We start from the raw sequence: 27,177 nt of genomic DNA, 5'->3' as shown, positions 1-27,177 counted from the left end.
TGGACAGGACGCCAGTCTATCACAGGGCTAACATATAGACAAACAACCATACACGCTCACATTCACACCTACGGGCAATTTGGAGTCACCAATTTACCTATCCCCATCCTGCATGTCTTTGGTCTGTGGGAGGAAGCCGGAGAACCCGGAGAGAACCCACGCTTACACAGGGAGAACATGCAAACTCCACACAGAAGGAACCCGGGGCCGACCCGGGGATCGAAGAAATAAAATACAGTTAAATGTAAATACTAGATGAAATGTAAAAAATGATGCTCTAATGTCCTCTATCCCAAACAAGTCACTCCAGAAATGTCTCTTTCTATCTCTAACTACCATCTGTGTCATATCTGCTGTACTTCCTGCTGCTGGATTCTGTTTCCTGTTTCAAAATGTTGATTGGATGTGTATTTTCCTATGTTGAGAGATTTATTTTTATATGAAGTTCAGATGCCATATCAGTGTATATGTACTGACTCATGCTGTCAGAAACAAATGCCCTCTCTTCCTCCTGATAGGGATTTTATTTCTATGTGAAATGATGAACCATGTAACTAATATTTAGTTGCCAGGCCAGTGAGCCTGCACAAGTATTGCTACATAAAACTGCCGACTCGAGCTGTTTTCTGTGCTTGTCCAAATGAAATAAATAAATATTAAATGCATTCACTTGCGGTATTCTTCCTGACAATGAATTAATGTTAATTTTCTGCATATCTGTGAAGCTTTATACATGCAACCAACGGATAAGATCACCATTAAATGTTGTATTCTTTTTTAAGTAGTAAATGTAGAGCTGCAACTTATATCTGGTTTCATAATTGATTAATCATCCCAGCATCATCTTGATTCATCCATAAGTAAAAAAAACCCTGATGGAAAAAGTCCATCCAAAAAGTTATGAAATCAAAATGAGTTACAATCTGAAGGCAGTAAACTGTAAACTTCACTCACTGACTCAGCAAACCCCCAGTCCACAACTCAGAGGTTGAGTCACATAGGCACAAAAAAAAGTGTCCTTATTTAACCATCTTAGACATGGAAAATACAATTCACATATCTTTTTCTCCATATTGATTCAAATAATGTCAAATCACACAGTCCAGCAGCAAGTTCTGTTATACATTTTAATCCTTATTTTACAGGCAGACAAAATGGTGGAGTCATTGTCTAAATATAGATCATCGTCGCATCTTGCTCTCTATGTACATTTATTTTAGCAATAAAATTATTTCCCAGGACAACTTCTCGTACAGATCCATAAAAGCTTTTCAGGCAGGATTGGTGTCCGAGTACACATCAGTGGAGAGAAATGGAAAACACAGGACTTACAGTGTGTGGTTTGTATCATAGATAGGTATTAATGGGCCATCGATAGGAGACAGTTGCTCTTTCTTCTTTAGATTGTCAATCTACTTTAGAAAAGTGCACATAGCCTTTCAATACTAATCTACGTCCTCTTAGAACTTTCCAAGACAGTTCCTACTTTCCCCACAGCCTTTCTGAAAGATGAAATAAACACTTCAGAGTTCGGTGCATTCTCAGAAATATGAATACAGTGAATTGAATTCGTTTAACCCCCGTTTATAATTAAATATCTGCTCATGGATTGCAGGTCAATTCTATTAACCTCCTTTAATGATTGTGAACTGATCAGTGTCCAACACGAACACAATACTGTTGCAGTGCCTTACTGGGGCAGGTTGTTTGTACAACACCTCTCATTCGCTGCCCTTTAGTCATTGTTGGTTCACATTGCGTATCACAAACGTCAGCTTTACAACCGGTCACGAAAAGTATCAGTGCAGTCCTAGTCGCTTTAACAGTCCGTCCTCTTCATTTCTTGATCTGTCTGGACCCGTCCTTCCATCCCTCCTTCACTTCATTCACAAAAGTCTCCCTGACCCTCTTCAGGCGGCTGCCCATCTCTCCCAGGTCTCCGGGGACTCTCCCGGCCTCGTCCCGGACCTGCCGCAGCGTCTGTGAGCGCATGACCCGCACCGAGGCGTCCTTGCCGGCTATCCGAGCCTTGGTGATGGCGTACGCTGTGATCTGGGCCGCCCTGCGCATCGCACGGGACTCCGCCAACTTCTCCACGACGTGGAGCTTGTTGAGGAGGCTAAATAGCATACGAGCGAGCATGTTGTCGATTGTTTACACAGATCCCTGACGCGTTTAGCTTAGCCAGCTAACTCAGCGGTCCCGTCCGCTGCACTTCTGACCTGTAATGACACCAGTTAGCTTAATGCTATCGTGTGTGTTGCGTTATGGTGTACAGTTCAGTAACGACACATGAACAAGTTGACTTACCTAAAATGAGCCAGGTGACCACTAGCTTGTGGAGGGTGACATGACCTCCGAGGCTGAAGTCGGTTTCAGTGTGTATTCCTTCAAGTTTCCCCCTGGACGACTGAATGTGAAGCTAACTTCAGCGCTGTGGCAAACTGCCAGTTCCCGGACGGTTTTCCTTGTAACACCAGCGAAATACATCCGGTGTTATCGTACGTACATCCGCTTTCGGTTACAGATTCCCCAGCCTCGTTCTCCTTATTCATCCAACCACACTTCAACAAACCGCTCGCGGAGTTTAGATCGAAGTCAACTCCAAAATACATCCGCGGAAGAAGCTCGCGTAAAGTGCGGACTGCTGCCATGCGGGTGATTCTGCTTTTCGTCGTGACCGTGCTGTCGCTGAGCCCGGTTGCGGTGAGCGGAGCCGAGAAGAAGAAGCTCCAGATCGGCATCAAGAAGCGTGTGGACAACTGCCCCATCAAGTCCCGCAAAGGAGACGTGCTGAACATGCACTACACGGGCAAGCTGGAGGACGGCACGGAATTTGACAGTAGCATTCCCCGCGACCGGCCCTTCACCTTCACGCTGGGCACCGGGCAGGTGATCAAAGGCTGGGACCAGGGCCTGCTGGGAATGTGCGAGGGCGAGAAGAGGAAGCTGGTCATCCCATCCGAGCTCGGCTACGGAGACAGGGGAGCTCCCCCAAAGATCCCCGGAGGAGCGACGCTCATTTTTGAAGTGGAGCTGCTCAGCATCGAGAGGAGGAACGAGCTTTGATGGAGAAGAGGGGTGGCAAAGAAGGCGACTTTCAAAACGTAAGTCATTACAAATATGTGTGTTTTACGCTACTTAGGGTGCAAAAGTGAGGTGATCCGGCCCTGTTAACCCGCCATTCCTCCCCCTTCCCTGTGCTTTGTGTAGGCCTGCGACATTATTCCTGGAATACAACATGGCCTCAGGCTTATTGTGAGATAATTTCATTAAATGCAAATTCAATTGGGAACATGCACTATGTAAGCTCAAGATCAGATTGTACTCTGAGCACATGCATCAAGATTATGTCATGCTTATTGTAAAACAGATCCCTCTCTGAAGTCAAACCTTTAGATCACAGTTACAGAACATTAAGTACACAACCTTTGTGTAGCAGTTTTTATCGTCGCCTGTTAGGGGCAGGATTAAAATTGCCTTCACATTCTCAAATTCAGAAACAAACGACATGTATTTAATCCACAGAAAGATTTCAAATCAATTTTATTTTCAGATTGAGAAACATTTGTGGTTATTTTTATTACATGAATGTTATGATTTTCTTTCAGGTTCCAGGAGCTGCTGCAGCATTACGTGGAGATCATCTGACCTCTGATGAGTACTACATGGGAATCTGGGAGTAGTGTTGAAACCCTCTGGCAGAGCCACTGTCCTCCTTTCATTGGCTTTGCATATTGAGCTCTGATGTATTGGTCTGAAGTTATTGTGTGATGTACAAGAAGGGATGTATGGCCTTGGTTAACATTAGTAGAACTGACAGTGAGCAGCTAAACCTCATATTTGGCCGCTGGTTGATAATAAAGTCGTGCCCTGCTGTTTCATCTAATTTTAGTTTTTAATTGTCTGTGATTTATAAGCAGGTTCATTCATATTTTTTCATTATTTTCACATAATAGGTTAATGGAATAGAATAGATTATAGATGGGAAACAAAGTTATACTTCTGACTTTAGACAGATATTCAGAAGGCAGGCAGAGAATGGATTAAGATACATGTTTTCCTTCACTTTAAATATGTGAATTATGATAATAAAATTTGGTGAAATCAGAAATGTTGAGGTCTCAAGTGATTTTGTTTGACATTTTTACAACTTTCCTTGGCTTCATTAATATATATTTTAAGAAATAGTTGCAACAAATGCATCTGGGTTGTGAAACAAAGTACACATTTAATAACTTGTAGTTGACAGGGCCGTTTTTAATGCACTTAATTGATTGACTATAAAAGTTTTATAACTTAATCATTATGGTTTCACAACTTACAATTTGGCACGCTGTTAGTGGCCAATAGTGTGTGCATTAGGCCAGTTTTCTGGAATGTGGGCTTTTTCAGGGTCAGTCACAAGTGGAGAGCTTAAGTAAAAAAGATTAACCACATTTTTTTTTTTGTATCAGAAAATGCTGAAATCATGAAACGAAATGTATCAGTTAACTATCCTGAGAAAAGATTTGGGATAAAATGGCCAGTCAAACAAGTCTCTCAGTGCCAATGTGTAAACGGGAGCAGCCAATAGTGTGGCTACACATCTCACAGTTGCAGCCTCCAAGTCATGTGACTGTTTAAATGTATCAGCAACAGTGTATCACGATCATACCACCAGGGGGCGCCGTCTGTCAATGTAGACGTTCATATCAACATCTGGATAAGATGTTCCACCCGGAATCCTGAAAGGGACGGACACGTGAACCGGAACTTATGTCCGCGCCGTTACAGCTGCGAGCCTGCCGAGGACAGCTATCTGAGATTTCGTCACAATGTCTGCGAAATTAAACGCGTTGGTTAGCGATTCTTACGTTGATATTAGTCAATACAGAGACCAACATTTTAAGGTAAGTGGGAAAATATCCGCTAATACCTGACGTCTGTAACGTTATCGCAACGGGTTTATTATTAGCTGAGCGTTAGCAACTGTTAGCCGACGACAACGGGCAACTCGCGCGTTGGAGCCGTTAATTTATTTGTAACTCTAGACTTAAGCGTCTCAGATATCTTAATGTATGAATTTTGCTACTTAACTCTAAGCTTTGTTGTACTGCTGCACTTGAGCTACAAGCGTTATTCGACTAGCTTCGTTTAACTATTTTGGTTTTCAGTAGCAACGTTAATATTACCTACAGCTTGCATTCAAACAATGGCGTTCATTGAGGATGATCATTTGACCAGATACTCTCTAAAAAGTATTCAGCTGATTCAGATAGAGGTTTATTAGATTAATGTACTACAGTGGTGCTTAGTTAACGTCATATTGCTTACACTCGTTGCTGGTTTTCCTTGTAGGGTAACCGCTATGACCAGGAGAAGCTACTGAAGCATAGCCACACACTGTATGTTGGGAATCTCTCCTTCTACACCACCGAGGACCAGGTAGGGCACACTGCCATTGTTACTTATAGGCCAGGTATGTCTGCACATACAGAACAAGACATGTCTGCATTGCTCTCAGTGTTCTTACACCAAACAAACAGCAACATGTTCTTTTATGGAAAAAAATGTCAATATGGTATTATGATACTGGAAAGTTACAACAATATTTAAAAAAATGTATACTTTGCATGAATGAAAACCGCATAGCCTACATAGTAGACCTACTATGTTTCTATGAATACCGGTAACTCTAGTACATTTCTCTAACAACGTTCCGTTTTCTTGAAATGCCGGTTCATTATGTGAACTGTCTGTCATTGTGAATGACGAGTTATTATGTCATTGCAAAACCAACATGTTAGCAACATCAAAAGAAGTTAATGAAATCATTCTACCACCGACCAACCCCCAACACATTCTGTTTTAAAAACTGACACTTTACAATTTCTTTAAATATTCCTCAAGCTGTTTATGGTCGGTCCCCTTTTGCTACCCACATTTCACATTGGCATACATTAGAATGAATGCATCTGAATGCACAGCATGTCACTTTTAAAGCTGTTTACTGACCATTTGCTGACCAGCAATTTAACATATACAAGGCATTTTTTTAACGGAGTCCGGCAACAAGCTCACTCCATGTCGAAAGCACTGCAGCTACATTACATTGCTTCCAGGAAACTTCACAGACAACAAGCTCAGCTAAAAAACATCACCTTCACTTTACTTGTCTATCCTCCACAAATCGTTGCATGTAAACTACTAATTAAATATCGATACAATGTTTTTGAGAATCGGTACAGTATGCCAAAAAATAATATTGCAATACTCAAGTGTACTGAATCAATATTTTATTATACCCCCATTTAAGTTAAGTTTTTCATCTTATTATGGCCTGACTGTGACTTTATCATGTTAGTGAGTTGTCATCAGAATATGAGCTTGGTATCATTTTGCATTCTGTTTTTTTTTTAACCAGAGACAAAGCAATTTGATTATATTGATGATACACTGCTCAAAAAAACACTTCAATCACACATCAGACCTTGATGAACGAATTGAAAACCTTTACTGGTGTTTTCTGGCGAATACCAATGGAGCTGCACGGTGCTGGGCTTTGAGATCTGCTCCCACTAGAAAACATCAGGCCCTCATGCCACCCTCATGGAGTCTGTTTCTGACAGTAAGGTCAGAAACATGCACACCACTAGTCTGCTGGAGGTCATTTTGTAGGACTCTGGCAGTGCTCCTCCTGTTCCCCCTCACACAAAGGAGCAGATAGCGGTCCTGCTGCTTGATACTCTTTTACAGCTCTGTCCAGCTCTACTCGTGTAATGGCGGTCTCCTGGCATCTCCTCTATGCTCTTGAGACGTTTAATGGAGACACGGCAAACTATGGATGTACCATCCTGGAGGAGCTGGACTAGCTCTGCAACCTGATTGGTCTGCAGGTAGCACCTCATGCTACAAGTAGTGCAAGGACACTCGCAGAACACAAGAACCAGTCAGGAAGAAGGAGAAGGCAACTATCTGTGGCCACCAGATCAAAACCATGTTGGTGGTTATTTGCCTCTCCATTGCACCTGTTGTCACTTTAATTTACACCACAGCCGCTGAAACTAACTCACAATCACTTCTGTTTCTTAAATGGACAGATTGACATCCCTGAAGTTTAACTGACTTTTTGGAGCAGTGTATTTCGAAACTATTTTTACATTTCTATTGTTTTAAAAGTATTTTCTTTAACAGTCAACAGATTCATATTATCTCTGACATAATTCTCACTTGTGTCTTTGTAACTGATGTGCAGGTACACGAGATATTTTCTAAAGGTGGAGACGTCAAGCGTATCGTCATTGGCCTGGATAAAGTCAAGAAGACAGCCTGCGGATTCTGCTTTGTAGAGTATCCTTGTGAAATTAAGAATTGTTTAGAAAATACACAAATTCACCCATATGAACAGCAAACACTGTGATATCAAGTCATCCTTCTATCTGCGTGGTTACTGGAACAAACCTTAACCCAGACTGTACCAGATACTACACACGTTTAGGTGCAGAAAACGCCATGCGCTTCATCAATGGCACGCGCCTGGACGACCGCATCATCAGAACAGACTGGGACGCCGGCTTCAAGGAGGGGCGGCAGTACGGCCGTGGCAAATCTGGAGGACAGGTGAGGATTCTGACCCTTGTACACACGTAATAAATTAAGATTATCCTTTATCGTTCTCACAGTGAGGACATTTACAGGGTTACAGCAGCAAAGAGAATAGTGCAAATAAAGCAGTGCAAAATACAAAATACAATTGACTCACTGAGGATGCTGACATGTTTTATCTGTAAAAAAGTCCATGGAAAGCACTGCTTCTTTCACTTTAAACCACGGCACCCTGATCTTTCTTTTAAATGTACCGTTGTACTGTTATACTCGCCTCTAGACACAGAACATGCATACATGTGAAAAATGTTCTGCTAAAAATGACCAGATGGATATCTGTTAGAATTTATAATAAATTGACAAAACAACTGAAATGGATGTAAACTAAAATCAAAATTAAGTGAATTAATAAAAGTCAGCCACTTGAGGTAATGTTTCTCCTTTTGATTCTCAGATATTGCTTTTAAACAATGAAAAATGGATCTTGGCTGTGGTATAGTTACATCTTCACAGGAAAATACATGTTGCACACTCTGGCTCCAAATGCCTCTTTTGATTGAGATGGCATTTCAGCCCGCAGGCCTTTTTAAGGTCAACCAAACTAACTAACTACATATTTGACAGGGTTTTTTAAAGTGTAAATATGTATGTTGTACAGTATGATATATTGATATAAATGCCCCTTAATTTCTTTTTTCAGTTGAAAAGGAATAAATCTTTCAGCACTGTTCTTAAAGGCATCCACTTTGGGAACCACTGATTGTAATGTTAAGACTGGGTCTCGACCAGCTGGTTCATGATGCACTTACCGTAGCTGCACCACATTTATTTTAAGCTTCATGATGGTGGCTATTGGTCTTAAGTAGAGTTAGACCAATAAATTAACCAGACCGATATTTTGCTGTATGTTAGCTTGATGCAGATATTCTGCTGTCATTGTACTGGTCAGATGAAGTAAGACGTTGGAGCCCAGAAATCAACTTGGACGTTAAGAAACTTTCACTATGACATAGTTTGTCCACAAGCGAGCACCGACGAGTTGATTTTTCCAGCTGTAAAATATCTCGCTCAGTATGAATCTTAGAAAATAAATCTGTGGGCTCTATATCAAGATTGTATGTTTATGTTGCGTTTTTATGCTACAAATATCCCATAGGCTCAAAGCATTTTCCTCACTGTCAAAGATGCAGTGAGACAGATTTCCTATCGGCAGCTTAAATTCCAAAAGTTTGTGCTTTTTAAAGCCCATGTCTGTTCAACTCTCTTACATACATGGAAACCTTTTATGGAAAATAAAATAGATATAGTTAAGCAGTGATTCCCAAAATATAGGCCAGGAACCAGCCGTGATTGTAGGATTTTGAACCGTTTCTGATAAGTGTAGCCTTTTATTGCATGAGCAGATTTTAAATCCGTGGTGACGGTTATGTTATCATGGTGTTGGAAATCTGACTACTTGTTTTGTGTCCTCCCATATATAAAAAGTTCTCGACAACAATAATAAAACACCACATTATGGTATTTGAAAATTACATATACTGAAATGGCATTCAAAAAAAGAAATCAATAGTTTCATGACATTTGAATACATCAGTGTGATATTTAGAAAGTGATCCGTATCTTGTCCAAAATAAATTATGCATGATTAACCATGGCCTTTTGAAGAGAGCATTGCTATAGCATGGCATTTAGAAGTGTATATTATGCTATTAAGAAATACATAATTGTGTCCAGATTTGTTGTAGCTGTAGACGATGAACTTTCTGGGAGAGTTTGAATGAGTAGTCTAAATACTGGACTAAGAACAGTCTTATTTGCCAGCATAAGAGCCCCTCCATGTAAAACCATGAATGGCGTGCTGTGTAATAACCCTCCGGCTGTGTTTGTGTTTCTTTGTGTAGGTGAGAGATGAGTACAGGCAGGACTACGACCCAGCCAGAGGCGGCTATGGGAAGCTGGCTCAGCAGCATCGACCCACAGATGTACGTAATAGTTTTTAGACTGAGCCCCACCACAGCAGTCTGCATGGACTACACAGATCCCCATCCTCAGTCCTCGACTAGATTAATTCTCCAGCAGTGTTTCTACCACAGATTGTTTGCCTAAGTGTTACCATTTGAAAACTCTACAGCAGGTCTGTATGGACCACAGACATAAGCAGCTGTTATTTATTTTCTTTCTGCTCTGACTTTCACGCGGACAGACAGTCAGTCAGTCCAGCACGACGCCATTTTGCTGATGTGTCAAATATCAAGACAAAGTCGTCATGTCGAGTCTCCGTTTCAGATAAAGATAACACTTTGCTGCAGTAATAGAAAGGGATTATTCTGTTATATTTCTGAGTTCCATGAATGAATCTCTGTGTACTAAATTGGCTATACTTTTTTAAATAAATATTTTTTTCTTTTGATGTGTGATTTTTATTTATTTATTTATTTTCCTAAATCAGGGTCAGAGGTCTTGTAATTAAATTTTGCTTAATGGCATTCAACTCACTTTGTATGGGGGCAATAATATTACACATACATATAAGTAGATTCAACCTGCATTGATGTTGTGGACGGTAGGAGTGGAGACGCAGCATAGCATTCGCAGTATATCATTTGCTAACTGGCAGCTGGTTAGTGTTGTGCAAGTAGTGTGCAGTGGATTTTTGGAGCTGTTGGAAACAAAACCATAAAGTTGTTGCCCATAAATCCAAAACAATAAGCTGAAAAAAAATCCTCTGGGAGCTTCCAGAGTCCAGTAAACTTCTCCTGTATTTTCACAGCCAAGTAATTAACAATTATAGTGGTGATCATCCTGCTGAGCAGTTGGCCAGGCCTCCGTTCCTGGACTATCCTCATTCCACTTGTAATTAAGAACATGGTAGCGTTGCAGTTTTCAAGCAGTCAGCTGGTCTCTTATCTCAAAGTGAGCTGTAGTCGTGAAGGGAGGAGCAGACCATGAATACCTTCAGATACATTTATTATTTTATCCCCACCACGAATTCCTGACACCAGCGACTACATTTTATTCCTAATCGCATCCTCTCTGTGCAGCAGATATTGAAAATGAACACAAGATGGCAGAAGAGGAGGTGGAGTTTTTGGAATAATTAGGGACGATGAGGTGTGACTGAACCAACAGTCACTTTCTGTATTAGCTCAAGCTTCGCACTCTGATGAGAGGGACTTCCATTTTGAGCAGGACCTTAATTGGGTGAGGAGCGTTAAAGCTGGGAGTGGCAGTTTATTAACGGTTGTAACGAGAGTTGGATTGGAGAAAAATAAACATTCATTTATGATTAGCAATTAGTGTGACAGTGGTATTTAGTGCTTATTGTCACAAAAAGCAGTGAGCTAGCAGCTAGATGCACAGTACACGCCATGTACCTGAGTCAGACCTTAAGCCACACGTTGAGATGTGATGCATGGAAACTAATTGGCAAGCAAGCAGAAAAGTGAAAATAGTAAGTAAAAATAACTGCTTGTCACAAAGTCTGCTTCAGCCCCACTTCCACTTCTCCTGCATGCTCCCTCCGTCCACCAGATGCCCCCACACTTCCTCACTAGTCTGGCTCTCATTCACCTGTTTCCACTTTCCATAATCAGCCCTGCAGTATATAACTGGGACCTTTCCACTCCTCTCCTACAGGTCAGTGTTGCCTTCTTAACCTGAACTTGAACCTGATCTCTTCCTGCGTTTCTGTTGCCTGTGTTTTGAACTGTTGTTTTTTCCTGACCTACTCACCTGTTGTGCCCCTTTTTTTATGATTTGTTTGAAATGTTTTGTCTGTGGCTGACCTGTGAGCTTCTTCCTGACCGTCGCCTTGACTAAATGTCACTTTATCCTTCCTGCCAGCCTGGAACGTAATCTGTAGCTAAATACTGTAAACTGATTTAATTTTCAAACTAGCTAAAAAATATTTTTCAAAACGTAATGGATAAGCAGTAAAACATTAAACTAATGAATGGTAGAGCGTCCAGATTCTGCCACTACATGTGTAGAAGAACAAAGATGACCAAACTAACTGTAACAACATCCACATTCATGCAGTGCTAGTTAACATCCCTTTTCAAAATCAATGGAAATAAACACATGATGCAGAGATTTAATGTGAAAGGAAGCAGAATTGAAGGATACGGTTTATCTGCTTTAGTACAGGCGAGGGGGGGACACAACCACTTTTTCAGGCCCTTTTTATTACACTGCACGTGGGTCAGAAGAGCTGCGACCTCAACTGCTGAAAGGATTGTAAAAGGATGTCATTACATCCGCAATATAATAAAGACCCCGTTCTTAATCCATGAAAGCTCTTTGCATGCCCATGACGTGTATTTGACATTTTGTGTGAGCCTGAGGATTTAGCCACTCCAATTTCTTATGCAGCAGAGGAGCAGGAAGCTCACGGAGGCCTCACATAATTTGGTTCTTGCACATTTAAAACATTAGCTGTTATCATAGCATGGTTCAAAAAGTCAAGATCAAATGGGGTCAAGTGAGAATTAGACTGTGCCAAGCCCAGAGCCAGAATTAACAAGATATGTATGCAAAGCAGCGGGCTGTTTGGACATCTGGAAAGAAATGTCTCAACCTCTCAAACTCATTAGGGCAACCTGTCAAGCTGCTTACAGGCAATGCAGTGAGATAATGATCCCCCATTACAATGAAGAACAACAGCCAGCATGAGCTCACTCGTGTCAAGTCGTTCATTCTTATCTCCCTATCCGTGTAGTTTCATGTACACTTTAGGTCTGAATCTTTTTTTATGTTATCTAAAGGGAAATTGTAATGCAGTAAGAAAAGAGTGTCCATTCAACTTTTTAGCAGATTTGGAAAATGTATTTTCTGTTTTAATGTGACAATGCCCAAATACAAAAAGCCACGTCCGTAAAGAAATGTTTTTTTTTTAGTTTAGCCTGCAGAGCCCTGACCTCAACCCTAATTAGAATAAACTGGATCTCTGATTGTGAGCCAGGTCTTATGGCCGACCTCACAAATGCTCTTGTGGCTGAATCAGAGCGAATCCCTGCTGCAGGTTCCAAAATCTCCTGGAAATCCTTCACAGAAGAGCAGAGGCTGTTGGAGCGATTTTTGTACTTCTGGCCATAATTTGGATTTGGTATCTGATATTGCACATGTTTTATCTGCAATAGGCATCTTTTGGAAGTGTGCTGTGATTGATCAGGAGACTCAGGGGGACAACTTACTTAACTCCCTCAATAACAGAATCCCAAATACAAAAAAAAAAGAAAAAAACAGAGCGGATGTTCTGCTTTTTGGGCTTTGATAAAAGTTCTCGTAACTGTGCAAAGTTGAACCGTCACCAGCTTGTATTTAATTGTGAGAGGTGGCAATAAAGTAATGCTTCCTGATAAAGTCAAGTCATACATTCATTTCACAATTAGAAAATAATATTGAACAGACCTTGAAGGGTAAAATGAGTGGAGTTCCCTATTAAGTAGATCTCAATATTTTGATTTTAAAGGCCACAATTTCAAGCTAAAATGTGTAATTTGTTGCCTTTGGAAAAAAAACAACAACTATATAATCATTTTGAGTATTTCTACTGTATATTTGTCACTCCTGACATTTATAGAAAGATCTTGTGTTTAATGTAATTTAAACAACGCATAGTGAAAAATACATTACATCTAACAACCTGATTTCACTGATGGACAAATACTTCCATCACCATTCAACAGTGTCAGGAGAAACAATAACCACCTCCATATTTGATTCGCTCCAGGAGAATAACAGCCGGCAGCATTTCAAACAGTCCAGCCACTAAACATGCAGAGTCCCTGTTATTGGCCGTGATCTCATTACAGCAAAGTAATTCACTCCTGTGTGGTGGTTTGGAAACACATCTACACTGAAGAGCCGAAGCGTGCCCATAAAGGAGCTAAAATAGCTTGACATTTCGCCATAGGGGGGATGTATTTTTCAGGGAATGAGTTGCTTTATTCGGTGGCGTGCTTTACACTCAGCTTAAATGTGAGCATTAGTGTCGGTCTAGATTGAGACTGAGCTGTGTGGTGTGATGAGGTTGAAGAGGAATCACTGAAAAGGATTTGACAGGTAGAAGCTCAGTGTCAAGGCTTAAAAGGCACCTTGTCCTTTCATAGATGCTGCAGTGTTTCATCATCTGTGATTTCATTTCATCCGTTTCATCTGTCATTCCATAGACCATGAAGGGGTGATGCAGGGAACGTGAAAACACGGACTAATGTCCCGTTGTGTGTTTCCACTTCAGGTTTGTGTATTGTCCCTGTGTCTCGGCGGGTTTGCATGGTGGATGAGTCCTCCATCTGTCAGCGGGAGATTGACTAAGATGAAAGATGTATCTGCTGGCAGGTATCATATTGAGAAAATGGCACAGATGAGAGAGGGTGAGGATGAGAGAATTTTATTTAATTGAGGACCACAACTCTGTTAACATCACGATCTATTTACTAGTAATGAGAATTCCCTTTCAGCCAACAGGGGCCTGCCCTATAAATGATGGGGTAATTTACCAGTTAGAGGGTCTAACACAAAGAAATCATTATGGCCTTTACTGATTCAGCATTTTGGAACTTTACTCATACAAGAACAAACATTCGGATATCTCAGCCTAATGTACCTCTATACATGTTGGGCAATTTGTTTGAGTGTATGGAAACATCGCAGCCATGGCCATTGGTTCTGCATGAGAACAAACAATCTGCACACAACTTGATGCCCAAAAGACTAGAATAGAAAAGAGACAGAGAGAACTTGGCATTAATTAGACTGCTGCTCTGGATTTTCATGTGATATGTGTATCCGTTCCCCCAAGGTATCTACAGGCACTGACCTCCTCCAGAGTGGAAGGGCTTATGTTGATAACATTTCTTTTCCTTCACTGACACCTGAGTGTATCCACTGAGTGTAAATCCCCAAATCCAGAATGGTTTGATGTGAACATAATTCAGAATCAAAGGCAATGTCTGTTGCTCGGCAGCTCTAACTCTCCACTATCCGTTTCCATGTCTTTTTCCGGCTGAGAGAGTCTGTCTGTCTCAGGTGCTGGACTGGTGAAGCCTGCAGGTCGGTGCGGCTCGTAGACCTCTTGGTGGGTCTAATATCACGCTTCACAACATGCTCAATACCCCGCGGCCTTCTGGAGGGCTTCACCTCCTACTTGGCAGTCAGACAGCACCGAAATACAAGTGTTCCTCCTGCTTACTCAGTAATGATTAAAGACAGCTGAGTGAAACTCTTACCAGTCCAGATTTTCTATTGACGGACTTGTTGTCAAGGTTGAGGCTAAAGGTTTCACAGAGTTTTTATTTTCGGTCTCTGAGACGTAGGTGTCTTCAAAAATGAGACTTTAAGTGTAAACTGTTTGCGGAAACAACTGTCACGCTTGAGCTCCGCTCGCTCGAGCCATGAGGCAATATTAAGGCTAATTGAACACAATTATAATTACAGGATCATTTTTTCGAGCGTTTCAATTAAGCACAGTTCATTTCCTGTCTCTGATAAATCCACTTTCTTCTTTCCAGTGGTACTGATGATTGTTTGTGAAAACCAAAATATTTTGCAGAAGATTCTAGTCCCTCTCACTGGCTTCCTCCCCTCTGAGTAAACACAAGTGAACCATCCATCACTTAAGAACAGAGAGATCACCAGAGTAGAGAGATTTTTTTTTTCTTTTGGCAGAAATGGGATTTTACAGTAAATCTCAATTGAAATCCTTTGGAGCAATGGGAGGATGGTGCAGTATGTCAAAGAAGCCTCGATTTCAATTCTACTCCACACTTCTACTCCACTCAAACTCAAATAAACTCATGTGTGTGTATATATACAACACTGTTCTTTATGACTGGTTCACATCAGGTCCCCAAGATTATAATGTTTTCTCAAATACTTCTAGTCGCATCTAGTCATTCGAATTCGGGATTTCATCTCTTTCTAAGATTGAAACATACCGTCTCTCTTGTTACTTTGGATTAATCCACTAAAAAACACACATCAGGTTTCACAGATTTTTTTTAAAATTAAAAGTCAGTGAAAACTGTCGAGTTATCTGAGTAACTACCGATGAATTTGTTTTGGAAAGACCAGTTGTTGCTGTTTGAAGTTTTATTTTGAAGTAATATTTAAGTGGTGCATGCACAAAACTGTACATTGAAGCATTGGTCATTTGATCAAACAATATAAATTACATACAGTGATTGGCTTTTCTGATATGACAACATACAAAAAAAAAAAAAAAAGAAAGAGAGTATAGCAAACTCTATTGTATACTGGACTGTATGTTGGCTGGGTGCTATCTAACCATACTATAGTAGTAGTTTGTGGATTATATCCTAAATCCCATAATACTTTTTAAAAATCCAAATAAAGCTCAGGTATTTGGCATTTTCACTGGTTCACCCCCACTCTGAAACTCGTATTGGTTTCCCCCATCTTTCATCTGTACATGGAAAAGATGAGCTAAAACTGGAGCTGTTGGTGGGATGTTGCCTAGATCCACCTCTCAGCAGGCTGGGATCATCCCCTCAGGTTAGAAGATGATGCCCATAGGTCAGGCTGCAGCTGACATGAGTAGAATCCTGCAGAGTTAATGTCATCCGTGGGTTCATGTCAAACCCTGTCAGCCTCCATCTGCTGGATATGTGAGAACTGTATTAATCCTTCCTTGAAATATCTTACTGGTGACCAGACTTTTCTGTCTGTCCACCTGAATCTCTGACTCTTTCTTCTGCCCTCTTAGAATTTACTGCGCCACCAGAGGCTAATTTGTACATTAGATAGCCTCTAGGTGTACTGTTGCTATTAGCAGCCCCTACTGGCACAGTTCCATAGCAACCGCAGTTTAACTAACATTGTTACATAATTGTTACATTTGTCAGATACGTGATCGAACAAATATGGACAGATCTTATCCATGCTGGAAATACATTTGATTGTTTTTGTATTATCTGTAGTTGCTCTTGTTTTACAGCTGTTATGAGATTATTGATTTGTTAGTTTTTTGTTTTTCTGTAATCACTGCACTGCTTATTAAGCTACAGCCATCATGCCTGCTGTATGATGCTAATGTGTTGCTACTAAATCTAAATTGCACTCATCTCTAAAATGAAAGTGTTGTTGTTCAAAGAAACAGATATTTCTATATGAATTAACAAACAGGTATTTTAAATTGGGAAAAAAAACGTTTCTCTTGATTTGTAAAATGTAAAATGGTCTCTTGTTGAAGAGCTTGTTGCCAGTGAGGATGATGATGATGATGGTAGCCTAAATAAGACTTTACCAATATGCCTGTGAAAATTAGTTAGAAATCATAGGCTACAGCTAATGTTAGTTGTTGGTGTAAATGTAACAGTTAGCTTTGCTAATCTTTGGTTAAAGTGTCAGTCCGTAACATTTTCAACTATTTAATTGTCTTCTAAGTTGACTATCTGTCAAAGAGTGATTTAAAACAATGGTAATTGATCATGTGACCCACTAATAAATGTGCTTGTACTTGCTGCTTTGCCCAGAAGGATTTCCGGGTCTGTGGTGACATTTAAAATTAGTGACGCTTTTTAAATAAGTCAGCAGCGGTTGGTCTGCCCAGGTGGAGCTAGTACTCACGGAAGTGTATGCTTTCAGCTGCTGAGTCAGGCTCCCTCTAGTCTAAAGTGTTTGACCGGTGCAGCCAGGTGCATTTCATTACTCACAATAAAGGATCAACAGGCAGAGAAAGAAGACCATTCAACTTCCAGTCCCAAGAAAAAGAAACACAAAACTAATGGAAGTGAAGAAAGAAAGTCATCAAGAAGCAAAGTGAGTAAGCAGCGGTTGGTCTACCCAGGTGGAGCTATTCACAGAAGAGTATGCTGCTTTTCATTGTAATCGGAAATTGGTAACTTCCAGCTGCTGAGTCAGGCTCCCTCTAGTCTAAAGTGCTTGACCCGGTGCATTTCATTACTGCTGACTCACAATGGAGGATCAACAGGCAGAGAAAGAAGACTATTCAACTTCCAGTCCCAAGAAAAAGAAACAAAAACTAATGTAAGTGAAGAAGGGCAAGTTATCGAGTAAAGTAAAGTGACCGCCAAAGAGGGAAAACGGCAGACCTTGTGTGTGTGTGTGGAGCATTTGAAGGCATTACGTAGATGAGAGACAGTCGACACTGTTCGGTGAGGGAGATGAGGTTCCAGAGGCTCGCCTGCAGTTCTTCTAGTGCCAAAGAGGCCGCTAAAAGCAACATGGCACATGGGGGAGATGCCTTTGTGGACGCAGCCAGCAACCATTGAAATTGCTTCCCGCTAGCCGGCTAATTCAGGCTACATCTGGCTTCCTTATTATCATAGTGCAAAATGGATCCCGTTATAGCCAGAAGAGTGCTGCTATGTGTCTAAGTAATTTGGTCCCTGTATATAAACACAGGGACTAATCGTAAAGAATCGGCCTGTTCCCAACCGCAATAATTAACCTTTCCTCAATATTCATTGGCTTTTTACGTGTCCTTTCCCCGGTCATACCAAGATGCCGATTTTATTGGCCAGCGTCATAGATCTGATCCGATCTGATTGGCTGACGGAAAGGCCTGAAAAGTTTAACTTTTGTCAACTTTTTTTTTTTTTCACGCAAGCGATGCAGCGGAACGGACCAACAATTAATTAATTCACACATAATGTGACGCAAGCCCATGCAAAGTCAATGAGGTCCCTCAAAGGAAAGGTGCAGTCTGAACACGCCCTAACAGACATCAGTTGCGCTCTGCTGCTCCGTCTCCTCAGGCAAAGCGCCCAGAGAACGCCGCTCTGAGAGTTTGTGTCAGAGTGACTATTTATGAATGCACCCTAGGCTGAAGGGTAACTAACTTTAAACTTAACTTAATTAATTACTGTGTTAATAACTTGATGTTGTTCTTAAACTGATGATACTTTAAGAGACAGAGTAAGTGGTCTCTACTTTTATTAAAGCAACACTAAAGAGTATTTAGTGCCTTAAAATAATGTTTCCAAAATAGTTTCAGTGGTTCATCACCTCAAAACCGGGTGAACAGCACTTCCGCATTCGCTCTGCGGCCCTCTGTCGGCTGTAACCGCACTATGTAACTTTGCCTCGTCGGGTAGCGGTTTTGTAGTTCTAATGAGACTACGAATTTGACCTGCTTTACGGCAAGCGTTACAAGAGCCGGTAGGTGGAGGCTCTGCTTAGAGATCAGTGGGAGAACACCCGGCAGGTGCGTGGAAGATACCTTGCAGCTAGGAAGTTTTTAAATTGCCGTCATGGCAGAGCCTGCAAAGAAAAGGAGGAGTATAATGTCCGATGAGGCGAAGAAAAGAAAACGGGAGCATGACAAAGAAAGAGCTCGAACGAGAGTGAATATTGGACCGGCTCACACTCGTTGGCGAGAGCTGAAGGAGGCTACAAAATGCAAGACGGATGGTGACTTGGCTTTGTTGCTGTGTGCATCTGTGTACAATACATTGTTGATTATTTTATTGGCTCATGTTAGCTAAGGCGTTAGCTATTGTGCTAATATATATGTAACTATCGCTATGGCTCATGTTAGCTATCTTAGCAAAGGCTACTCTACCTTGTCACTGGACATCGTTCAAATCGTTCATTGTTTCCAGAGCCGGTTCTGCATACAAACAAATAACGTGCGTGCGATGGTAGGCTGTGGTAGGCTAAATTATTTACGACGGCAGTAATGGACAATTCCCTTCCAACCTGTCGTGGGACCGAAGAGGAAAAGTTCTTAAGTGTTGCTTTAACCCAGTGCAGAGGTGGGGCACTAGGACCATGCTGAAGATCATGGCCAATCAGCAGAGAAACTGTTAAATAGGCTGATTGGCAGCAGGTGAGACCTCAGGCTTCACTCCAGCCCTCCATGTGGCTGAGATGTTTCTTGTAACCTACTAGCTACTACCTTTATTCCAGTTTTACCTATTGCTATGTTATCTTGTAATTCTCACTACCATCTCCAGCTGCCACCATCCAGTAACATACAGGTAAGACTGATTAATTTCTTAAAAAAAAAAAAAAAAAGCCATTTTAAGTGAAGGAGAAACAAATTCTCCTTTTCATGCATCAAAAAAGACAAAATAACATTTTCAACCTGAATGTCTTAAACTTGCACCTGTGAGAATATCATCTTGCTGTGGTTAAATGGATGTTATGCCTCTCTGAGTCCAGCTTGAATACAGTTATAACTATAACTCTAGGAACTTGAATCTGAAATTACTAATGGAATTAAAAAGGGCTATCCCTAGGAATCTCTAAAGAGCTGAGTCCCGCTTATCGTTAACTGTCTCTGGAAGACGGTGAGTCCAATTTCTGTATCCAGCTGATACACAATATACAGTAATTTTGACATTGAAGGGCTACCATTACTGCTTGTTATCTGGGATTTCTCACAAGCTTTTTTGGGGGTAATTCATATCAGACATCAGAGATGTGTTTGTGGTGATATTAGTCAGCGATGACAATGTCAGGCATGATGTGTCTGGAGGCTTATTTCCTGATCCAAGAGAGTGAGCTTTACCTTAATTAATCCTGATTAAATCCTGAATAAAGCTGAGGAAAAGTTCATGAGACTCCAGTGTTTCCCTGGAAGATGAACAAATCAAATTAAGAAAGGTGCTTCTTTTTTGGTAAACCTCTGTAAAACAGAGTAAAATGTGAATACTGATAACAATTCTTCAGCCTGTTATTTTCTCTTATCTTATCTGACCATGCTTTGTAAATCTAGTCTCATAAGCAACACCTGGAGGCTGTGTTTGTTTTCATTACAAGGATGACTGGGCAGAGACGTGGAGTAGCTCTGACAAAACCTCACACACACCAGCATATTTTACCATTTCCCAGTGCTGTGTTACACTTGTATTATTGGATTGCATCAATAATGTGATAATTAGAAATAACAGATTGCAAATGGGTGTGAAAGGAGATTGGGCCGTGTATGATGTGTATCACTTCCCTCCACCCAATGCATGCAGGGATAGACCTCCTGCTCCACGTGACTCTAGACAGGAGAAAGTAGGTTTGGAAGATGAATAAATAATAAGGCATGTTCCATGTTAAGGGTCTTCCAGGAGCTTGCGGCAATGACAGGAGACCATGATTTATTTTTCCAGTCACATGACCTGCCAAAAACCCAGAAAATCCAGCAGCAGATGTTGCAAATGAAAAGTTTGAGGGAGAGTGCATTGGTCACTTGGCTGGCTTCATTTGGTATGCAAAATAAATAAGAGCATGTGGGGGGGGGGGGGGGGGGGGATCCAGCTGCAATGCAAAGTGATTCATTTCTTTTTCAGGGAAATGAAAGCATTATGTCAGAATTAGCAGCTATAGACCACACTGCCCTGTAAACCTCAAATTACTTCCTTATCACATGACACACGTGATTTGCTGGAGTAGAATATGAGCACACTGGAAACGTTGAAAAAATGTTGATCGTTCGATCCTTCATTTAAGATAACTTTTTTGAAACGGGAACCTTTGCTGAGCATACATAGAATTACACCTGGCAGCACAACCACACATACTCAGTGAGCTATTTGCACCCGAGAAAGTTCAATTATGATGATAGGCACGGCCAACATTATAAGCCCTGATTTGAAATTCCATCATCTCATATGAGCTGAACTCAACCATAAAGGACACTGGGGTAAATTAAGAACCATTTTATATCAATATTCAGAAAGTGAATCAACTGACGCAGAACATTTCTGAGTTAAACATGCTGTGTTCAAATGTTCAGCCATGGTATATTCCATTCTCGCTAATTCATATCAAAATATGTTCCAAAATTCAGTGGGTGTCATATCGGTGTCAAATGTTAATACTAAACACTAACTAGCTAATTAACTAACTAACTAACTAACACACTGAGAGAAATGTTTTTTTGACACAGTTGACTATATAAATGTGGATATTGGTACAATATACTTTTCATACAATTGATCTGTCAATATTTAGCTAGGCTTGGTCATGTTTGCAATCATTTTCTACGACTACTAGCGTAACAATACATTCTGCCTCTCTGTCCCATCCAGCCACATTCCTACTTCCCCAAACCCTCTCATTGCTATTCGCCACCTGTCCATCAGATACCTCAGCTTGTGTCTGGAATAACTCTCTCATTCCCTACTCACTACTCACCATCCAGAGATGTCTTTATAGACGACTATATAGTGAGCTCCTCTGGGATATGAAAAAAACATTTTCAGACACTACTCGTGTCACACAATTAAAACCTGTCAGATCACCAGTTGCTTGTGGACCATCAATAGTAAATAGTGACATATTTCTTGTAATGAATACATATTGTAAGCTAATTTGTTTTATTTAAGTTCCCCTGGTAAGCAGGGATGCTGCATATATTACTTTTATTGTGAAAGGTAGGAACGAAAGGAGCGTTATAGGATGCTGTTGTCAATGTGGGGGCAATGTGTATTTGGGATTTGCTGCTCTATTCACATTAAATTATTTCATGGCACAACTCATTGATTTGTCTCAATCGTGCTGCTCTCTCTACTCTCTTCCATCTTTCATTTTTATTTCAGTACAATGCATGATGAACTTTAATGCTCAGTTAGTGACCATCGGTTGTACATTACTTTTCAAGATGAATTGTCGGATACATTTATACATTCCGACAGCACTACACTGTATATAGGAAGTGGATGAAGTCATTGTGACGTCACCCATTGGCTTGTGGACTAACCCATTGGTTTTGAAGCCTTGAGTTCAACATTTTAGCCATTGCCAGCTTGGATTTTGGCCACGCTATCTTTGAATTTTTGCAACCAGTGAGCAGAAGTGACCATATTTGAACCGCGGAGGAGCGGCGGTATGCTCTGACCAACAAAAGCGGCAGAGCAGCAACCTTACTGCATCTGGCTTCTGGTGTGAAGCTGTTAAAGTTTGCTTCCATCGATCTCTAATGCTAATTTCATTGGTAGTGTGGTAGTGATGGTAGCGAGACTGTGGTAGGGATGCTGTGGTAGTGACCTGTCAATCCCAAGGTAGCCACGCTCTATGGCATACCCTACTTTATCATCTATTTCACTCTAAATGGGACCATAATCTGAAAATGGACATCGTGCTGTATGGAAGAAGACTTTAAACTGGGTACCAAATTTGAGATTGAAATGTTTTCTGAGATAATAAATCAAGGGAGAAGTAGGGTCTCATAGACTTCCATGCAATCTGACTTATATTTGCAACCAAGGGAGTCGCCTGACTACAACATGACAAACTCATTATTTAGTGGACAAAGCCTCAGACTTTCCTACCTGCCCCAGTCACCTGACTTTCTCATCCACGTCCACCTGTTTCCACTTTCCCTTGTCAGCCCTGAAGCATATAACCAGCACATTTCCACTCATTCCTTGCTAGATTGGCAATGTTGCTTTGCGAATTTGCTTTTGAGCCACCAAAACCTGAATTTGAACCTTACTTTGACCCTGTAGCTAACTGTTTTGCCTTGCTTGTTAACTACGCTTCATGCAACATGTATTGGTCATGTTGGGCAGACTCAAAAGAGTATGTGGACATGCTATCTTTATCAAATCCTTTTTTTTTTCAATTAGTTTATCTACTCCACAATCTCCGTTTATCGACTGAGGTTGAATCACTCATGTATAGAAGTAAATGCTGCAATGCACCCAGAGCATTAAAAAGCTACCTCTATCTCTCTACTCTCATCTATTGAAATAATGTTTCCGTGTGACTTGAAGAAATATAAAACACAATGGATCAGAGATGAAAACATATGCACTGCTCTGAAAGCTTTAACTGGAATAACGCTTGACAAGCATTCACAAAGAAATATCGTGTTGATGGAGGAATTGTGTGTGTATTTGTGACTGAGAGGAAGCCTAGAGCATGCATCTGTTTACATATACGTGCATGCAAATATTTCAATATCAAAGAGAAGGGGATGTCTCCATAAACGAGGCAATTACTTTTTACGGACTCCAGTGAGACTCATTTGCACCGTAAGCTAACTAGGGCCAACAGCAGGTAGAAATGTATCCTAAGTGTAACTAATGTATTCAATTTGAATGGAGTCTTCCTCTCTGAATCTGTGAATCTTTGTTTCTAAAACTGGTTAAACACAATTTATGGTTAGAAATAAAGTGTTTCAACTTTAACTCACTTAGACTCACTGTACGCCACCTTTCCATCATCAAATGGCAGACAGACAAACTTACTGGATGGGTAAATTAGCATATCGGTATATATGGCCAGATATATACCTAAGGAGTTGGTGGAGACTCGGTAAGCGCAAAAGAGTTGAAATTAGACTGGTCAGGTGAGCAAAAGACGTTGTCAGTTGTGCTTCTGCTTCTGCTGGTTACGCTGCCCTCAAGTTGTCAAAAAAAACAAACAGATCCCAACACCTTGTCTTCTTTTGAATCTTTAAAAAAAAAAAGTTTTATATGCCCCCCCCCCGTTATTTTCATTTACCATCATTGTTAGTTTTTTCTTGCTCTTGTGTTCAAGTGCTCAAAGCACTTTTATTTATTATTTATTATGAAGCTCTGAAAACAGCTAGTTCCTGAATCCTGAAGCCTACTGCTCCGGGGCTTCCCTGACCTGTGACCTCTTTGCAGAAGCAGAAATAGTTTCTGTAATAAAAGTCAATAAGTTATAAGCCTCTTGATTCAGCCCAATTCAACACAATACATGGGCAACAGACATCTTATACTTCAAAAATAATAATAATAATTATAATAATCAGCAGTAAAAATAGGTTTATTAATATCGTCTGCTACCTCTTTCCCTTCTTGAAATCTCCACTGAGCCTCATTACGAAACCAGGAAGCCTTCACGTCTTTGCTTTTGCTGGTTGAAGTTTGACTTTCCCTCCAGAGCAGCTCTGCTTCTAAGAAACTAAAACTCCAATCTATACAAATGAGTTAATTTGACAGATCTCATATGAACCTAGAACTACTTACTGTCTGTTCACCTTCTAATCAAGCTGTTGCCTGCTTCCTCCTGTCACCAGGGCTAAGCTTTGCCTTGGTGCCCACAGAGAGGGGAAGCAGTCGAGCATACAGGCAGCGGATGGTATTAAAACTGGACTTCATGTTCCAATAAAAGGTGCATTTGAAATAAAGTTCCTACAGAACATTATTCCCTATGATAAAGCTCAGAAGTAACGACACGTACACCAATAATAAAACATGTTTGTATTCGGAGTAGACTGGGGATATTTTAAAGATGCATCTCTGAAAACAAACAAGTCAGCCAGCTTTGATGAGCCGATGCATTTTCACAATGTGCGAGAAATTACTTTTCTTGTACCCCAGCTGCAGAATGGTTTCACGATCTGTCCTATTGTATGGCAATGTCATCAGATCTTGCAGATATGGCAACAAATAATCAAGAGGACAAATAGCATTAATCCGATTTTCAATTTTGCTTTTGACAGGAGGAGAGGCTGATGACGGAATTATGTTCCCATGGCCCAATGTTTTATTGAGCGAGGGAGTTTAGTTTCTCTTTGTATTTTCAGAAGAATTTTCACAAGTTGTAGTGAAAAAAACAAAGTCCTAAATATGTGTTAGAGCAACTTCATAGCTGAAAATCCCCCTGCAACAATTTTGAAGAAAGTTCTGTAGTTGCCGGACTACGCAGCTAATGATTGGTAATTCATTCCGAGTGAAAACAACCACGTGTGCATGCAGAGAGGAGTATAGTTAATTTGGCTTTATTATTTTGTTGGTGTGCTGTCAAATGTGGGCAAACAAGAAAAGTAAAAATGCCCCTTCTGTTTATAGTCTGAAAGAGACAAAGGGATGTTTCAGGCTTTGAGTTGCCTTTAAATGATAATGTGTTTGTTAGTGACTTGATGAACACAGATCAGATTTTTTCGTCTGATTAGTGACACAGAAGCTTTGGGAAATATTAATTCACCTGAATGTGCTAGAGCAGAAATATATTCATTTTAAATAAGTTGTTATTCTTGTAGACGTACTGAATGAAATAATCATGTCCTGAATAGGGAATGTGTTGTCCTCATATAAAATGTCAATACTAAAGAATGTAGACACCATTATTCATGACGAGTGGCCCAAATAAGAGAAATAATGGTGCGTAGAGAAGAGAGTGACATTTATGGGGAGAAGCAATAGAAGGGAACTCACAACTCCGCTTTAGGAGGAGTAGAATGGCATAAAAGAGAACGTATTGTGGGATGAAGACGGTTGCTCCGTGGACCAGCTCATTTAGTATCTAACCAGTTTGATATTGCAGTAAACGTATACATCATACATCTGAATTATCAATCTTGAGATTTTGGGTTATTTGGCTTCTATGACATATAGTTCAGACTGTCATGCATAGCGTTTTTAATTCCTAAAAACATGGAAAATATATATTTTTTATGGCTGTTTTATTTTTCAAATGTATGGAGCGACACAAAGAGATCCAAAATCTCCTCTGTAAAAAAACTTTTGTCTCTAGTATATTGACAAAATAATGAATCACCAATGAGAATTTTGAATCTCACTTAATCCAATGTTCAGATTTCTGTTCTGGAAATATATGAAAATTACCACTTATTTAATACGATAATGCCTTATTTATACGTAACATTACAGAAAACTTGCATTAGAAACATTTTTTATCCATTTTTCATGATAGTATTAGTTAAAGTTGTACACTGTAACATTTTCATCTATTTAATTGGACCTCCTTTCAGGAGATGAGGGCTGTGGTCGCAAAGTCTATTTTCCTTAGGAAGGTTCCTAACTGAAGAAGTGACCCGGAAGTAAACAAGTGGCCGCCATGATAAGAGCCGTTTGGATTCTCTAAATGCAAAGGAAAGGAGCTCCAATGCTTCCTTACAGAGCTCCTTTAGCATAGGATACAACAGACCTTCCTTTATGAAAGGAAAGGAGATTACACCAACCCACAATTCTTGTGTTGGTTTTCTTCTCCTGCAAAGCTTTGGTTGACTTTTAAAGGAAAACACCACCGCATGTCCATACTGAACTATGTTCTGCTCTGATCTTAGACGAGGTGATACATACCTCCCTCTCCTCTGTGCGTGCACTCAATGGCTCTTGCGCGCACTCCGCGCAGCGCTAATTTGCTAGCATGTAGCTTGTCCTTAGGATCCAAAGGGGGGTGAAGTTAGAAGCGACCAAGCACTTCCACGTTGTCCCTATTTAAATACGGTGACGTGAGTAGTTACACGACCCACGTTTGGTTACACAAAATGAAACATGCCAATTTTTCTAAGCGGATAACAAGGATAACTATATAGTATGGCGGAATAACAACTGGAAGCACTTCGACGTCGGCGCAGTAATATCATCACTCCGCTCCCCCTCTTACTTCCGTCAATAGAACCTACGTGACCTGCACGCCGTCGCCTGCACTACCTGTAGTAGTTTGTGCACAGTTGAGGAAGCATCAGGTTGTAGTAAGATAGTTTGTGAACAATCAAACATCATGGTTATAACGTGCATCGTACAGGGTTGTGAAAACAAGCAGAAGGTATATAGTCCCGTCATGTTTTGAGTGATGATATTACTGCGCCGACGTCGAAGTGCTTCCAGTTGTTATTCCGCCATACTATATAGTTATCCTTGTTATCCGCTTAGAAAAATTGGCATGTTT

At 40.6% G+C, this 27,177-nt stretch overlaps 3 protein-coding genes across 3 annotated transcripts; 2 read left to right on the top strand and 1 right to left on the bottom strand.

The window, feature by feature from the left end:
- Positions 1–1,121: 1,121 nt before the first annotated feature.
- LOC311014833 (protein NCBP2AS2-like) lies at positions 1,122–2,460 on the bottom strand. Its single transcript, XM_084011673.1, has 2 exons — positions 2,311–2,460; positions 1,122–2,222 (listed from the first exon to the last, which is right to left on the bottom strand). Exon 2 carries the CDS (start codon positions 2,140–2,142, stop codon positions 1,837–1,839), a length of 306 nt encoding a protein of 101 aa, XP_083867799.1. The 5' UTR covers positions 2,143–2,222; positions 2,311–2,460; the 3' UTR covers positions 1,122–1,836.
- A 58-nt stretch (positions 2,461–2,518) lies between these two features.
- On the top strand, positions 2,519–4,114 carry fkbp2 (FKBP prolyl isomerase 2). Its single transcript, XM_084011672.1, has 2 exons — positions 2,519–3,107; positions 3,612–4,114. The coding sequence occupies exon 1, from the start codon at positions 2,653–2,655 to the stop codon at positions 3,067–3,069; it is 417 nt and encodes a 138-aa protein (XP_083867798.1). The 5' UTR covers positions 2,519–2,652; the 3' UTR covers positions 3,070–3,107; positions 3,612–4,114.
- A 627-nt stretch (positions 4,115–4,741) lies between these two features.
- Positions 4,742–9,997, top strand: ncbp2 (nuclear cap binding protein subunit 2). Its single transcript, XM_084010964.1, has 5 exons — positions 4,742–4,892; positions 5,341–5,427; positions 7,238–7,332; positions 7,464–7,602; positions 9,489–9,997. Exons 1-5 carry the CDS (start codon positions 4,818–4,820, stop codon positions 9,585–9,587), a joined length of 495 nt encoding a protein of 164 aa, XP_083867090.1. The 5' UTR covers positions 4,742–4,817; the 3' UTR covers positions 9,588–9,997.
- Positions 9,998–27,177: the final 17,180 nt, after the last annotated feature.

The sequence above is a fragment of the Eutrigla gurnardus genome, assembly GCF_963514095.1.
Source record: "Eutrigla gurnardus genome assembly, chromosome: 6".
Lineage (NCBI taxonomy): Eukaryota > Metazoa > Chordata > Actinopteri > Perciformes > Triglidae > Eutrigla > Eutrigla gurnardus.
This window is presented reverse-complemented; position numbering and strand designations above follow the sequence as displayed.